The 17,406-nt window shown below is 39.3% G+C and overlaps 1 protein-coding gene across 1 annotated transcript in view; it reads right to left on the bottom strand.

Moving 5' to 3' along the window:
- The window catches only part of LOC136873801 (NF-X1-type zinc finger protein NFXL1), a 213,111-nt gene that overhangs the window by 10,355 nt on the left and 185,350 nt on the right, over positions 1-17,406 (bottom strand). The window contains exon 13 of the mRNA XM_067147048.2: positions 1,702-1,899. Coding sequence (XP_067003149.2) covers positions 1,702-1,899 — 198 coding nt within the window. The remainder of the gene's footprint in view (positions 1-1,701; positions 1,900-17,406) is intronic.

The following is a 17,406-nucleotide window of genomic DNA, read 5'->3' as shown; positions in this document are numbered from 1 at the left end:
TTGCGAAATGTTAGGTTAAGTTTACTTCAAGGTTCCCGTTCTCGTTCTCGTTCTCGTGATCTACTGTGAACTAACTTGTGGAACATGGAAGCCTCCCCGTTCTAGTTCTCAGCCCTTAGTAAGAATCGATATTGTTTTTAAATCTTGCCATGTCATGAAGTATATATGCAAGTTGAAGTGAAACAGCTAACCATGGCTTCTTTGTAGTATGTAGGCAATACAAGACTATTAAGGTACGAAGGGAGCAAATAAAGCAAGGCATAAATCTTGCAAGTGATAGATTCTTCTGAATGTGATATGTAAACCAGCTACTATCTGACACATAACCTCAAGTATTTTTGAGGCATTTTCGTAAATTGTTCCATATTTCCCCCTTTGGCGTTCGCCTTTCTGGTTTCTATGGTTACTCTGAGGAGCGGCAGAATATTAAGGGGCAACCATACTAAAAACAGATAAATCACTGAGAAAGCGGCTGCGCGGTTTGGTTCACGTACCTGTCAGCCTGCACTCGGGAGATAGTGAGTTTTAACTCCACTGTCGGCAGCCCTGCTTCCTTCCTACTCATAGCCCTTTCCTATCCCATTGTCGCCATAAGATCTATCTGTGTCGGTGCGACGTAAAGAAGACTGTATTCTTTTAAAGACAGTCAGATGCTTTACGTCGATGACGTAATGCCTTATTGGCTATTAAATAATAATGTTATTGGCGTTACGTCCCACAAACTACTTTTTTGGTTTTCGGCGACGCCGAGGTGCCGGAATTTTGTCCCGCAGGAGTTCCTTTACGAGCCAGTAAATCGATCGACATGAAGCTGATGTATTTGAGAACCTTCAAATTCCACCGGACTGAGCTGGATCGAACCTGCCAAGTTGGGGTCAGAAGGCCAGCGCCTCTACTGTCTGAGCCGCTCAGCCCGGCATAGTCTTCTGGTATTTACTGTTTATGAACCGTTAATCTTGTCAATTTGACCATGATCCATTTGAGGATGACATTACACCCATGTGGGTACAGATTTGTTTCCTATTATTTCACTGCCTACTACAGAGAGTTGCCTAAAGTTGCTAGCTAGTAACGTAGTGAGTATTAGCTTACGAACATAATGAAAATTGTAAGGAATGTTAAGAATAATCGAAGTTCAAAAAAACGTAACTTAGCTGTTGCTTTGTCACGGTTGATTATTTCACAGTCAGGTCATCACGTTTACATTTGGTTTTATATATTATAAAAATATTTCTTCAGTAAAAAAAAATAGTAAAGAACTGATGGTGAGCTGCTGTCAATATCCACTTTCGAATTGCCACAAAAATGTTCGTATATCTACTATAAATTTCAAATTCGATTGTTGTATAATTTCGTATGGTAGTTTCTTAAGTTTGGAAAGGATTAGTCGGGCAGTAGCGTAGCATTTTTCGACTGTAACCTCTAAAAAGGATATTACTTTAGTTAAAATACTAGCGATTAACTACATTTCACTTCTTGTAACTTGTAAAGCAGTAGCAGTTATAAATAACATAACGGAACGGTTCATCTGAGTCCATAGTTTCGGTCACGTGTTAATGGAATGAACGAATCAAGTGAACGAATCAAATGAACGAATCAAATGAACGAATCATTTTTGTGAATCGATTCAAATGAATCGGTTCTTCAAAATGAATCAGATTCCCCATCTCTACTAAAAAGTAAAAAAATTACAGATTTTACCTTCTTTTCTTCTTCCTTTTTAAGCTTGCATGTATCATCACAGTCAACTTTGATTTGGCCAGCTCGCACCACATCACAAGTGAACTCTCGGCGCAGCCTTTTGCAAGGACAAGTAAGTTTCACTTTTTTACGGCAGGCATCTTCATTTGGACAATCGCCAAGATGGCAGTTGGATCTACAGCGATGACCACATGCATACTGAAATGAAAGAACGAATAGAAATATACTTATCTGATAATATAATACACTAAGTAAAGTATATAGTCTTCACCAAGCAGTGTGAAACAGATAAGAAAACAAGGAAAAAAATGGACGAAGACAGAATAATATGTCATCATGTATACTTGCACATGAAGTTTTCACATCTTTTAAAGAAGAGACTTCCTAGATTGCTTCTACATTGGTGTACTAGTCAAAGCTGGAACAGGTGGAAATGGTACACACTGTACTAAGTCAGCACATTATGTTTATCGCTTATTATTATTATTATTATTATTATTATTATTATTATTATTATTATCCAATTACAAATCCTATTTTACACGTGGTATATTAGGACTACAGATAACAAAACTAGATGAATACATAATATAACTTAAAACTGGGATAACTTGTAAATAAAATGGAGAAATTTAGCAAATGCATGATAACAGGAACTTTTTTGAAAAGTAAAATTGAATGTATGAATTGTTAAAGCACAAATAAGAAAATGGCCTCCAGGCCACGATATGAAATCTTTAAGATCGATCATCCTGCTACGTCAACTGATTGCTCCACTTATGAAAGAATAATTAACATAATCAGATTGAAAACTAGCTGTGGCTGAAATTGTCATATACACACAAAATTTACACAAATCTATAGTTCCAACGCAGGAAGTGATACATTATTCTAAATTCCATACTTTAACACCGAAAAAAGTTCTAAAACTCGTATGTATACAAGAACAGAACGTCAGAAGACACCTACTGCCAGTACTGTGGAAAATATAAGAAAAGCTATTGATTGATAGTGTGGTGAATTCAAACTGGAATCACAGATAAGGTTTCTTGTGGATGATGTTATACTGTATGGAGTAATAAGTTACAGGACTGTGAGCGTCTGCAAACAGACCTTGACAAAGATGTGAGATGGACAGCAGACAATGGTATGATGGTAAACAGGGTGAAAAGTCAGGTTGAAAGTTTAACCAGTGCAAGGATTGCTCGGCAAGCTATGGAGAGTGTCGGTCTAGACAAGATCTAGCAGATATTTTAGATTCAGGAGGTCAAATGGATTGTAATGCTCTTGACCCATACAAACTCTCTCTGATAGGGTGAGAGCAACTCATGGGTGTTAATGTAGGATGGGCCAGACCCAATCGGGCAGTTTTTGTTTAGATGTTATTTTTATTAACATAATTTATTAACAGAATTGAAATAACAATCACATAAGGCATCAATTTTCAAGATGGTGGTCAATCTGGGCACCACCTAAGTCAGGACAGGCTTGCTGATGCAAAGCAACATTTTCACATGCCTTTCTACACATATTTATTGGAGCATTATTGGACTCAGACATGCTTCTCACTATTGCAGTTGTCTTGGTCCTGCCACTTCCATACATTTTAGCAATGGCCTTGAATAATGGTCTAGCAAGGTCTGCTGCAGGTAAGGGAAGGTTTTGTTTAACCAAAAAATGTGTGAAATAACATTCAGCCCATATACATAACACTATTATTATAACTTTTTGTTGTAAAATAAGATGTATGAGTTTTTGAGTGTCTTCTGCAGGTTGAGGTTTCCTATTAGGCCAGAGAGATAGGTGCACTCTGTTAGGATTTGGGCCATGGTGAAATCAACATCATAAGTACATATTGGGGGGGGGGGGGGGGGCGGTTGTCTTTTTTTCCTCTTTAGGAGGTAAGAGTGCATATATCTTCCATGACCTATCCTCAAAACAACGGCCTCTCTCCATAAAGGCTGGAAAGAGAACCACCACACATCGCTTGTCTTCTTAATTGCTCTCAGCTTGTTAGGAGTTCAGACAGCTAGCCACTCTGCTTCTTAGGACGTAAAGATGGTTCGGTGGGGCTGAGAACAAGGCACGTTCATAGGCCTAGGTGTTAAAGTACTGTTTCTTTTGCAACTTGATCTGCAAGTTTGTTGTCCACAATCCCAATGTGACTTGGGAGCCACGCAAAGGTGATTTTTGTGCCAGTATCGGAAAACCAGGTTAGGTCTTGAAACTGCTACACCAGCAGGTGTTGTGGTAAACATATTCCAACAGACTGCAGAGACTGCCTTGTTCACAACTCAGTACAAACTGCAGAGTTTCTAAGATGGTGAAGAGCTCCACAGTATACATGCTACAGACACTAGGAAATGAGATCCTGTTGCTGACATCATCGGAGACGAACAATTGTCCAACATTATCTCCATGAACAAAAGTCAACGGTCCAGAAACTGGTAAACGATGTATTGGAAATAACTATGATGAATTTATGTCCATGGAGTAGATCCAGCCATATATCCGGTCGCAGAACTAGCCAAGGAGGTACCTTGCTAGGGGTCTGCACAGGGCAACCACATCCAACTCACGACAGAATCTTTCAATCTAAATCCAAACCAGTCATGTGGTATTTGGCCGGTTTTTGTACCTCTGCTGGTATTGGATATTAATGAGGCTTGGTTGTTGAGGCGTTTCACAAATACTGCTACTTCTAAAGAAAGGCCTACTCAATGGCACTCTCCAGAATGAACAGGTGATCGGTGGCAGACTGATGAGAGCGAAAACCTCCCTGGTAGTGAATCAGGGGACCTATCTTTTCCAAGGCCCACACAAGTCATCGGTTTACCATTCTTTCAACAGTATGTGAAGAGTATCTGCTGCTGGCTTTTTTCACAAAGATGGAACTCTCGATTCAACGAGTAGTCTGGGAATCTGTATAAGTCCGCTATAGCGAGTACGGCATATAACGAGAACCCTGGTATAACGCCATTATTTTTGCTGTCCCTTGAAAATTCCTATATTAAACCAAATACTTTAATATGATAATACCAGACAGCTTGCTGTTTTCAGCGAGAAAGCCGATAGTGCTGCTACCTACATGGCTTGGTGTGACCAACTCTTCAAAAACATATTGCCATCCGCATGATTCTTGGCGCACTGCCGTGTTGTTTATAATGTATCAGTGTTTGTCACTAAATAATCTTACATTGCAGTTATATTCCAAGAAAAGTGTTATGCGCTGAACAAATTACCCAGCAAGATAATGGGCGTGGGAAATGATAAGAACTGCAAGTATTACAAAAAGTAATGACCTCGCATCTGTGTTGAGGTTACATTCTATGCTCCTTATATTAAGAAATTCAATCAAATACCCTACTGAAATGTTAGTAGGACGTAAAACCAATAATATTAACAAATGTGCAACTCTAGTATACTCAAGCTTGAGGGTCCATATTGTTAAACAGTGCCATAAATTTCACAATTGAAAACTTGTGGGTCTGTAGCGTAATGGTTATCGTGGTAGTCTTGAAATTGAAAATTCAAAGCCATGAGTATCGAATCCAGTCACCTTTTCTTTTACTGTAAGAAAATAATAATTTTCTTTACGTCCCACTAAGTACTTTTACGGTTTTCGGAGACGCCGAGGTGCCAGAATATAATCCCGCAGGAATTCTTTTACATGCCAGTAAATCTACCTACACGAGGCTGACGTATTTGAGCACCTCAAATACCACCGGACTGAGCCAGGATCGAACCTGCCAAATTGGATCAGAAGGCCATCGCATCGACTGTCTGAGCCACTCAGCCCGGCGTAAGAAAATTATTTCAGTGCATTATTGGCATAGGCTTGAGCACCAGTCCAATTAATTTAAAACGTGTGTATGGTAATTCTTCATGCATTAATTTGTGAAAGAGACTTTAGGAAATTCTGGACCCTTCATCCTTGTCAGGAACATCGTAGTTCACTCACGTAACCCCAATATGTGTTTTGTCTTCAGAGGTAAAACAAAAAATTCAAAGAACAGCAAAAGCGAGATAGCAGCGTGAGGTTGAGTTGCTCTGTAGAGTTCGGGAAGATCGGCTGTACCGAAGAAGAAGTAGAAGAAGAAGAAGAAGAAGAAGAAGGAAGAAAGAAAGAAAGAAAGAAAGAAAGAAAGAAAGAAGTCAACATAATGGACCAAACTACTGTTTCTTAATTACAGCTTTTTCTCTTTCCCAAAATCTTAATAAATCATGGATGTTGTTAGGTTATCTGCCCCCGTTGGCTCTTTGGCTGACTGGTTAGCTCTTCGTGCCCCCCCCCCCAATTTATGATACCTTCATTCTTTGGAGTGTTGGACTTCTTCCATTTCCCTTCTAAAACCAAACCCCTTGGCACTATAGCCTGTGAAGGGCCTTGGCCTACCAAGCGACCGTTGCTCAGCCCGAAGGCCTGCAGATTACGAGGTGTCGTGTGGTTAGCATGACGAATCCTCTCAGCCGTTATTCTTGGCTTTCTAGACCGGCGCCGCTATCTCACCGTCAGATAGCTCCTCAGTTCTAATAACGTAGGCTGAGTGGACCTTGAACCAGCCCCCAGGTCCAGGTAAAAATCCCTGACCTGGCCGGGAATCGAACTCGGGGCCTCCGGGTAAGAGGCAGGCACGCTACCCCTACACCACGGGGCCGCCCCATTTCCATTCTGATTAGTGTTAATAGGGGATGGCTGGCCAGTTGTACTTACTTTTAAAATAATCACCACCACGGAATGGTCAGCGTACTGACCTTCGGTCAGAGGGCCCTGGTACGATTCCCGGCTAAGTCGGAGATTTTAATTGCGTCTATTAATTCCTGTAGATCGAGGGCTACGGGTTTGTGTTCGTATTCATACGCATCTTCAAGTATGTACAACACATCATGCAAAAAACAACCACAAAAACACGCAATAGTGAGTACGGTATATGTCCCTCCACATATGATTGCTGTTATGAAAGGCATCCGGCCGGAAAACTAGGCTAAGTCCATACAAAATCCTGCGCTAGGTAATTGAGAAAAGGTTAGAAAGAAGAGGAGAGTGTAGTTATTAAGTATTTCCCCAGAGGCTGGGTGGATCCTCAAACAGATTCTGCTTTATAATTTTTAAGACACGGCTAACATAATGCTCGTTTGGAGGTTTATGAAGGAGGAATTTCATATTTTAAAATTTCATTCTTAATTATTGTGATTATTCAATTATTTTAACAAAAATATTTCCAATGAGTGTGGTGCATTCCTCTCAGCTGCAGCACAGACAAGTATGCAGTTCACACCAACACGCTAGATGTCACTACCGTCGCTGTTCGCACTCCACTCAATGCTGTTGAGATACAGCTGTCCGGTATTGGTGTATTAAAGTATTTGATTAAAGTGTGTAATATCCTTCGGTTACAGCGAGAGCCCTATCACTGTTGCATCCGTTATTACGAGCGATTAAGCGCGTGCAATATTTATATGCACCCCAGCGATTATGTTGCATGCGATCGATTACTTTCGGTACCGTATCCTCGCTATTTCCACTAGCGAGTTCTCTCGTCGACATTCGAAGACGATGTCAGGGTCGATTAGTAATACCCGTCGACTGCTGTTCCGTAAAGAAAATTTGAAATGAAAGAGGACATTCTCATAATAAATGCGTAAATAACGTGTCTGATAAATGTTGTTAGCTCATTAAAAATAAAGGCTGACTAAACAATCGCTTAATTTTAATGCTAAATACTGCAATTAAGAAAGAATGTGCTAACCTCAAAATATGGCAGAGTGCATAATTGATTGCAGAGGTTAGTTTATATTTTCTCGCATCTGGTTAAATTGCGGAAAGGCTATTATCCTGTAAATTTATAGCGAGAATGTTATAATTTCTCTACTGGCGCTTGAAGCGTGTTTTCATCATAGGTATGTATATACGATTAAGTTAGGATAGGTGACGCTGTCTGAATAAGAAAACTGAAACGTTTTTTCCACAAAATGCAATGAATCATCTTTGGTTCGGTACTGGTATAGTTTTCTCACTATCACTATGTGCATTTCGAGCTCTCTCGTCGAAATTTGAAGGTGATGTTGGAGTCGATTAGCAATACCCGTCGACTGCTGTAATCTAAATAAAATTCGAAATGAAAGAGGATAACGCGTTTTTGTAATAAATGGGTAAATAACGTGGCCAATAGCAGTTGTTAACTTGTTAAAAATAAAGGCTGAAGTTACGTAATAATGCGATACACCTCAAGATATGGGAGAGTACATCACTGATTTCAGTATAATTGAATGAGTAATTGTGCTGAATTGCGTTGTATATTTCTATATATACGTACTTAACTTCCCGCAACCGAGGCAAATGCTGGACCTTCAGGATATTCTCCATTCTACTTTGGCGTTCGAGACCACAGCGCATAACCTTGGATGTGCCGCGCTGATCACCGAGAGCTGGCAGTTTGCTTCTATAAATCTATTCGTCTGCGACTTCAAAATATTTACGGATCTTCATATGTTGTTCGATAGTGTTGTGACTTTGTACCTGACAGAGTGTAAAAACTGACCCATTTGATCGTTCTCCACTATTCATAAACATTGAGAGACTTTACTTATCATTGGGTGTGCGGTACTACCTTTCATAATATTACGTACTGTTTTATTTCAAGTGACTCACAATTTCTACCCCCATCATCAATTTATATTTCATCTTATACCGATCCAGAGTTCACTTATTCTTTTTCATATGCATTGTTTTTCTTGTTTTTTATGTTTTGAACGGCTGACGATGACCTGGACTAGGGTCGAAACCGGTCCCATTTCTAATCACTATTAACTCATTGCGGACCGTGGACGGCGTAAAACGTTTAAGCTTGCTCCTATGCTGCGGGCCGTAGACGGCGTAAGACGTTTAATGTTCTGCGCGAAGCAATGCTGTTTATATTCGTCATCTATGCAGTCTTACACCTTAGTCAGCGTTACTGGTTGTAGCAGGAAGTTGGTTTACCTTTTTGAGATAACCGTGGCGTTGAGTGGGCTCATGTTATCTTAGCTGTTTTAGCGGGAATATCTCAGCACTTCCTCGCGTGTCAAGTCGGTACTTGAGATTTCAATGCACTGTGTGTCGTTCTTACCGAGTTTAGTATAATGGCTTATAAAAAAGTTTCTTACGGAAGATAAATTATTACATATTGTTCACAATGATTATTCTGGTGATGAAATTATTCCTCAAATAGACTCAGATAGTGAAAGTGAGAGTGACGAGGAAATTCCGATTCCCGAATCCGATAGGCCTATAGAGGAAGGTGAAGTGCCTGATACATATCATCCTAGTTATTGTCCACCTGTTCCACTATTTACAGAGAATTCAGTTATAAATATTCAAATAGAAAATAAGCAGGATATTTTGAGTTACGTGAGTATTTTCATGAATGACGAATTTTATCAGTATGTGTGTGAGCAGACCAATCTATACGCGAGTCAAGTGATAAGTGCGGCGCCCCGGCCTTTCACAAAGAATTCGATCATGCAATCGTGGAAACCGATTAGTCCAAAATCCTGATATAAAAATATACTGGACCGAAGACCCTGTTTTTCATACTCCGATATTTTCTAAAACAATGTTCCGAATACGCTTCCTTCATATTCCTTCATTTCTTCACTTCAGTGACAATAATCATTACGCCGAAAATACAGATAGGCTGTATAAAATTAGATGTATTTTGAAACCTGTGACAACAGATATCACACCCTAAATATTTACTAGAGGTAAGCACGAAGTATCATTTTTCTAACATCCATAGTTTAGGAGTAATTGTAAATTTTATTAAGTGATGCACGTCAAGAGGGCCGGGCATGAAAATGGCTGGTCCAGGCATTCAAGTGTCCCGCTCAGAAGCAGGTACAGAACGTGTTAAATAAGAATGTAATCACTACATTCCTTTCTTTTATGTATTGAATAGGTTGAACCTCTTTTTCAATTATTTAATTTTTAATGTGATCACTGTGTTAGTTGTTTTTAGACCTTTATGACTTAATTTTTGCACTGCTTTGCTAATTGGCTAATGATGACACTTCAAATGTGTTGAAACCGGTCCCAAATGAACAGGTTGTAACCTCTATTTGGTTCAACTTAACAGCGGAGTATTGAAAGGTGGATTCTTCCTTCTATTTAATATTGTATATTTCTCTATTCAATACGGAAACAATCATGAAGTTTTTAACTTTAAATGACCCGGCAAGAGAGACGTGCACATAGTGGTTGCCGGTTATATCTGACGCTGAGTAAAAGTAACAGTTTTATAGGCAGCAAGAATATTTTCCTGATGGATCGTCATATTTTGGAGACGCATGCAATATGTATTGCCGGCAAATTTTCAACGGGTTCTCTTCGGTATTACGATGCCAATTTTAAGTTAATGGTCATTAAACCCGCATAAATAAAGAATAATTGTGCAAAAAAAGCGTAATGAAAGCCAATGCTCGGCATCTAAAATGTGTACTGAACAACAAAGGCATTCAAATGATTTTACAAAGCACTTTTTTGAGCCTGATTTACATTTTTGAAAGAAAAGAGTGGGGTTCGTCTTGGATTCAAAGAAATACAGTACTATAATTTTTTCAGAATGAAATTAAACTCACACTTTCAAGAAAAATAACAAAACAAGTAAACCGTAGTGTGGATATCATCTGCGGAACAAACTGATTGCCTTTTTATACCGATTTTAATGTGTATGCGGGTCCTTATGTCTTTTATACAAAAATCGGGTAAAACGACAATCCGCTATAGCAAGTAAATTTTTCGCTGTTATGAATTCTTGCTATAATGGACTTCTACTAGTACGGAAAGCTTCGGCTGCCAGCCTAACTCCACTAAGATGTACACTATTTAAAAGGTTAAGCACAGTTCTTGATGCTGAACTATATGCCACACTACCATAGTCAATACGGGATAGGATTGTAGCTGTATTAAAACGTAGCAAGTCCACACAGTCAGCCCCCCCACTACAAAATGCAGACCTTTTCAGGTTAGCAAGAGGATGCAACAGGGCAATGTATTCTATCAGAGTGTAAGAAATCTTGTCTGGAATAAGGAAGTACCGCGGAAGTGTAAAAAGATAACGTACAAAATGTATTATGCACCCATACTGACCTATGCAGCTGAGACCTGGGCAATGACAAGTAGGGAGAAGAGTAGAATTGAAGTCAGCAAAATGAAATACCAAAGAAGTATCATAGGAAATACAAGGAAAGAAGGATTGAGAAACAATGTGAAAAGGATCAAATGGAAAACCTAAACAAGATAATTTATAGGAGTATAACTAAGATGGTTTGGCCATATAAAGAGGATGGGGGAGAAAAGGATGCCCAAAAAAAGATGAAGAGAGAGCGAGAGAGACCTAGAACAAAGTGGATCGATTCAATAACAAAGAGTGCAAGAAGAAGAAATCTGGACTGGGAAAAATGATGGAAAAAGAAGTAGTTTTCAGTCAAAAATTAGGGATATGGCTGATATTTGAGTAAATGCGGTATAGTTGTATATTTCTGGGGCATACAGTTGCTTTATATTTAACTAGCTGATGTACCCATGCTTCGCAACAGGATTCTCAGACTGTCTTTGTGGTTTTCCTAATGGAAGTCAACATAGGTCTTTACAAAAATGTCAGTAGGAATGTAGTGATTAAAGGCAATGTTAACATATAAAAAACTTGATCAAATGAAAAACCGCACATTCTTTCACTTTTAACGAACAGTACTACGGTGCCAATCTAACAGACCAAAGTTCCAGAGCTGGAATAACCAGGCTGCAGACAGCCATGAGCACTCCTCTGCCATTATTCTGTTAAATATGCACACTGCCCATTCCAATCAGTGCCTCAGAGTAGGGATTGAATAGCTTGAATGCTATGATGAACCAGTGTGTTACGTACCAGTAGTATCAGAAAATTTATGGACAAGAGGAATGGTATGCTAAAGAAGAAAGTTATCTAACTCCCCAGCTACTTCTCACTAATATTCAGGCAGGCTGTTACACTCTGTACGACCGGGCGAGTTGGCCACGTGGTTAGGGGCGCGCAGCTGTGAGCATGCATCCGAGAGATAGTGGATTTGAACCCCAATGTCGGCAGCCCTGAAGATGGTATTCCGTGGTTTCCCACTTTCACACCAGAAAAATGCTGGGGCTGTACCTTAATTAAGGCCAAGGCTGCTTCTTTCACAATCCTAGCCCTTTCCTATACCATCGTCGCCATAAGATCTATCTGTGCCGGTGCGACGTAAAGCAAATTAAAAAAAATACTCGGTACGCAGAAGTAATCCTATCTATCAGAGATGAGTGGCAACAAAAGATACAAAGCACATCACAACAAACAATGGTAAACGTAATGTTATTGTTGATCAATTTTATGAACTTTCTATATTGTAGGCCTTCACATTTAGTTTTCTTTTGGCTCTGTGGTATTAGGGCTTCTTATAAAATAATTTACAGTGTAGACTATAGTTCCCTACTCTCCGACTTTACATACAGATTTTCATTAAATTCTGCCTACCCATTTTCTCGTACTTGGCGCTGACATGGACTTAGTAACAAAAATTCAAATTAATGAATATGTCTGATCATAGCCGGTAGGCCTACGGTAAAAATGTATAAGACATAAATAATCGGAAATTTAAAACTGTATAACTTTAGTTATGTAGTATTCATTAATACGATACATAAATATTTGAGAATTATATGTTAAGCCTTCCACTAAACTACCATTTCACTCAGCGTGAATGAAATTATTTATTGTCTAGATTGTGGTGACTTATTCCCGACTTTGCATACCAATTTTCATTACGATAGGACCACTAATAACTTAAATATTTGAGAATTAAATTTTAAGCCTTCCCTAAACTACCATTTCTCTCAGTGTGAGTAAAATTATTTATGGCCAAGATTGTTGCGACTTATTCCCCGACTTTGCACACCGATTGTCTTTAAATTCTCTTCAGCCGTTTTCTCGAGATGAGTGTACAGACAGACAGACAGACAGACAGACAGACAGACAGACAGACAGACAGACAGACAGACAGACAGACAGACAGACAGACAGACAGACAGACAGACAGACAGACAGACAGACATTACGGAAAATTAAAAAAGTGGACATGTTACTGTGGACATGACCGATACAGAATTATCATCCTTTTAAAATTCAGAGCAATTTACGGACAAAACTCTTATTTTATATATATATATATATATTTCCTTCAGCATATAATTAACCACTTGGGTATAATCTTTCTTTCTGTTACATTATTCGTATTATAGCGGAACATCGATGCATCGTTCCTGGGACTGTCGTTTTCCCGTATTCTTTTGCTAGTGGTTTTACATCGCACCGACACAGATAGGTCTTATGGCGACAAGGTGTAGGAAAGGCCTAGGAGTTGGAAGGAAGCGGCCATGGCCTTAATTAAGGTACAGCCCCAGCATTTTTCCTGTATTCATAGTTCAATTTATTAGGTCGCAAAAATGTTCCACATAAATTAATGTTAAATTTTCCCTGCATCTACTGTTCCTCGAACTATCATTTTATTGCATCGATCATCAAAATTCCAGTTATCAGGCAAAATTTTCCCGCATTGATTGTTTGTATATGCAAAAATTAAAAAAAAAATATTAAAGCAACAGCTCAATACTCACGCACAGAATAGCGACAACCCCTTGACGCAAGAATGTGCAAGTGATACAGAGTTGCTAGCGTTTAGCAAGGATCACGTAGGATGGAGTGCAATGCGCAGGTTACTCACGCACCACCATACTATATAACAACGCCTACGAGCCTCCTGGCTCCAAGGCTTCTGCATGACCCACTATCCGCCCCCTAAAAGTATTCTTACATATACAGAAGAATTAAAACGGGGGGGCATTGTAGAACTCAGATTTGCCACCATTTCCTATGTTGCTATATGCTGGATTAGGTCAGCTGTCATGAAAACTAGTTTTCTATTGTCCCGATAGACCTCGCATACATAACCGGGTGAGTTGGCCATGCGGTTAGGGTCGCACAGCTGTGAGCTTGCATACAGAAGATAGTGGGTTCGAACCCCATTGTCAGCAGCCCTGAAGATGGTTTTCCATTTTTACACCAGGCAAATGCTGGGGCTGTATCTTAATTAAGGCCACAGCCGCTTTCTTCTCACTCCTAGGCCTCTCCTATCCCATCGTCGCCGTAAGACCTATCTGTGTCGGTGCGATGCAAAAAAAGACCTCGCATCATGTGTACCCACAAGGCTGCCACCTTTGTTGAAATTAAGAAAACTGCACATTTAAAATTGTCATGGCATGTGCTGGGAGCGAGTTGGTCCTCCTAGACGTGTACAAGATAACTAGTGACAAAAGGAAATGCACAGACTTTCAGCCACAGGGTGATTAAATGTGTTCTGCCGTGTGGAAATGCTAAGAGGCCTGTTGACCGCTTCGTTGTCCCAGACCAATGGTCTTGTCACAAACTGGACCTGATCAATCCAGAGCAATGGCTTTTTCACGAGCCTGTTCTTGTAAAAATAGTGGTCCTGTCACTAGTTCCTAAGTTATCAGGCACGCGTAGCTCGCTGTGACATGTCCGAGCTGCACCATGTTGGATCTCTAACCTATTGTACGTGAAGGGTCTACGGAATTTTGATCCACATTCTTTGAAATAGTTTTTATTTTGTTGAAACTGTAGGTTATCATCATAATATCCACTTATAGCATTATTTACGATAAGGGAACTGACCTTGGTTTTAAATTATTATAAGAGGTAAAGTGAAAAGAAGCAGATTAAAAAATCATGCTTTTAAATTTCATTGCGTATAATGGTGGTTGCAATATTTCGAAGAAATATGTTCAATACAGTATCCGTATGTTATTGATTTCCCCCCCCCCCCCCCCCCTTTTTTTTTTTTTTTAAGGAAGATGCATCAGGATTTTACTGTATAAGGTTTTAACTAACTTGTATTTTTGTAAGCCCATCCCCATGCCAATATTCTGTAACTGAGAAGAGACTGAACCAAAGCATAATAAACCTCTCGTAAGTTTTACGCTGGCTATGTATTTTAAATTATGTAATATATACGAACAGTTCTCTCTTGAGTTTTTTTTCTTAAATTGTTAAAGTGATTTTTTAATTTCATGTTCGCATCAAGTAATAATCCGTAATATTTAATGTTACTTACGTGATAAATTTTGTAGCAGTTACAATTAAGATTATAGCCGATATCGTGTCCAGTCAATTCATTAACCCGCGAGTGGTCGCTAGCCGAAATGTAACGTGAGTGGTCGCGTGTGAGACTTTCTCTTACATTAAAATAAATATGACATTTTTCACAGTTTTGTAGGGTGTAAAGCTGAAATTTACTACTGAAATGAAACGCAAGTTCTACCTTGTATATTTTAGATAAATGAAATGAAATGGTGTATGGCTTTTAGTGCCGGGAGTGTCCGAGGACAAGTTCGGCTCGCCGAGATGTAGGCGACCTGCGCGTCATGATGAGGATGAAATGATGATGAAGACGACACATACACCAAGCCCCTGCGTCAGCAAAATTAACCAATTAAGGTTAAAATTCCCAACCCTGCTGGGAATCGAACCCGGGACCCCTGTGACCAAAGGCCAGCACACTAACCATTTAGCCGTAGGGCCGGAGATATTTTAGATAAAAATGAAATAATTAGCTGTTTATTAAAGACACAAATTACTACTTAAAATAACATATGCAATGTACATAAAAATAACTTCCGTCCTGAAGTTGTAAAAAAATAAAATCTCACACATGCATTATATCTGGTAATATTTACGTACAAAGCAAGGTTTCTGAACACAATAACTTTTTCAAAAACAAGTGCTCATAATACAAATACTACCGCGTACAACAGGAGTAAGTTTCCCGCTCCACTTCAACATAACGTAACATAAACTCTCACGCAGTGCACACAGACACATAGGAACCTTTGTTCTGACTAGGGGAGGGGGTGCTTACCCTTCAAATGTGAATCGCTCTACTCACAACAGTTATAAACTCAGCTAGAGGAGGGAACAGGCACCTCCCTTTCATCACTGTGAAGTAATATCACAATAAAAATTAACGTGAGAAAATCTCATATAGCAACCACTCGCGGGTTAAAATCATTCCTTGTATCTGTTACTGGAAAATTCATAAATTTTATCCTGTTATTTTCTAACCAAGCTTCAACTCCATGCAGTGTTTGAGCTGCTCACTGTTTGATTAGATTCCGGCTATTTTCTTCAACATAAATGACTGGATAATCTGCGTATGTTACAATGTGTGTATGTTCATAGAATGCTACAGTTTTTTCTAGGACACGTAGCTATCAGCTTGCATTCAGGATAGTGTGTTCGAACTGCACTGTCGGCAGCCTATAAGATGGTTTTGCATGGTTTTCCATTTTTACACCAGGCAAATGCCGGGGCTGTACCTTAATTGGACTGTGCAATGCATCACTTGACCAAGCGCCAATTCTCAATTTTCGAGATATCTACACCACCTGGCAGCCGAGGCTTAAACTAAATGGAAAAAAATATTCGTACTCTCGAACATCATTTATAACGAAAATAAATCGATTAGGACCATGCGCCAATCTAAATATCGCCTGAAGATATTTCTGCATCAACTGACTAAAGAAACTCTCATGCAGTTGAATTTTGCATCACCTGACTAAACGACATTTAGCTGTCGCTTGGTCATGTTATGCGTATTGCTCTTTCCCGCCTTTTTATTCCTGTGACAACAGTGAAGTTTCTCTATGATTGTCTACCGTCTTCATATCAACAAAATTATTTTGAGAGTGCTTAATAACACTATTCACTTTTGTTTTGTCATGGATCACTTTAGGTCTTCCTCAAGAGCCCATCGAATCGTTGAGTTAGCAAGGAAGGAAATCTACTTGCAAACATTATTACAGGTTAGTTGTTCGGTCTATATAACAGTACCACTAGCATAAATGACAAATACATGTTACTTATGGATTGTTTTTCAAACAGTTTCACCATTCTATATCCTCTTCTCATTACGCAGGAAGATGAGCCGGATTTACATCCACAGACACCAGCTATTGCGACACCCGTTTACGAATCTCCAAAAGATGTCATTTTCTCCAGCAGTCTGACTGAGCTGAGTCCAATGAAATGCTGTCATGCTACCCAAAGTACTGTTCTGTGGTGTAATACAGCCACGACTAGCAATCTTCAGGATGATTATTCAGATTTAAAACTGAGATGCTCTAGTGATTTAAACTTTGTTGAGGGAAGAATGGATGCAACAACATTGTTGAAGGTAAGTACGATTTAGTTAATGGAAAAGAAACACCATCATATCCTATAGCATTGCCAGGCAGGTACTGTAGATCAGAGTCGGGTAAGGTTTTTCTAGGAAGACATACATTCTTACTCCACAATATAGTGTTTCTGTTTTACAGGTAAATACACGGTCTGAAGATCAACAGCAGTCCGTTCCTGTATTACTGGACGAACATCACTTCTCTCATTCCCATACAGACGTTAGTTTAGATGATAGTAATGCTACTAATGAACATGTTGTTTTAGACTCCAGCATCTCTAATTATGCGGCTAGCCAGACCCATTATTCAACTCCTCAGCCGATGAATGAAGCATCTCAGATATTGGACGCTCAAAATAACGATTCTCTGGGAGAAGGGAGACCAAGAAAAGGTCGGAAAAGAAAATA

Source organism: Anabrus simplex, chromosome 5, assembly GCF_040414725.1.
Source record: "Anabrus simplex isolate iqAnaSimp1 chromosome 5, ASM4041472v1, whole genome shotgun sequence".
Lineage (NCBI taxonomy): Eukaryota > Metazoa > Arthropoda > Insecta > Orthoptera > Tettigoniidae > Anabrus > Anabrus simplex.
Note: the sequence above shows the minus strand (reverse complement) of the source record. Positions and strands in the feature narration are given on the sequence as shown.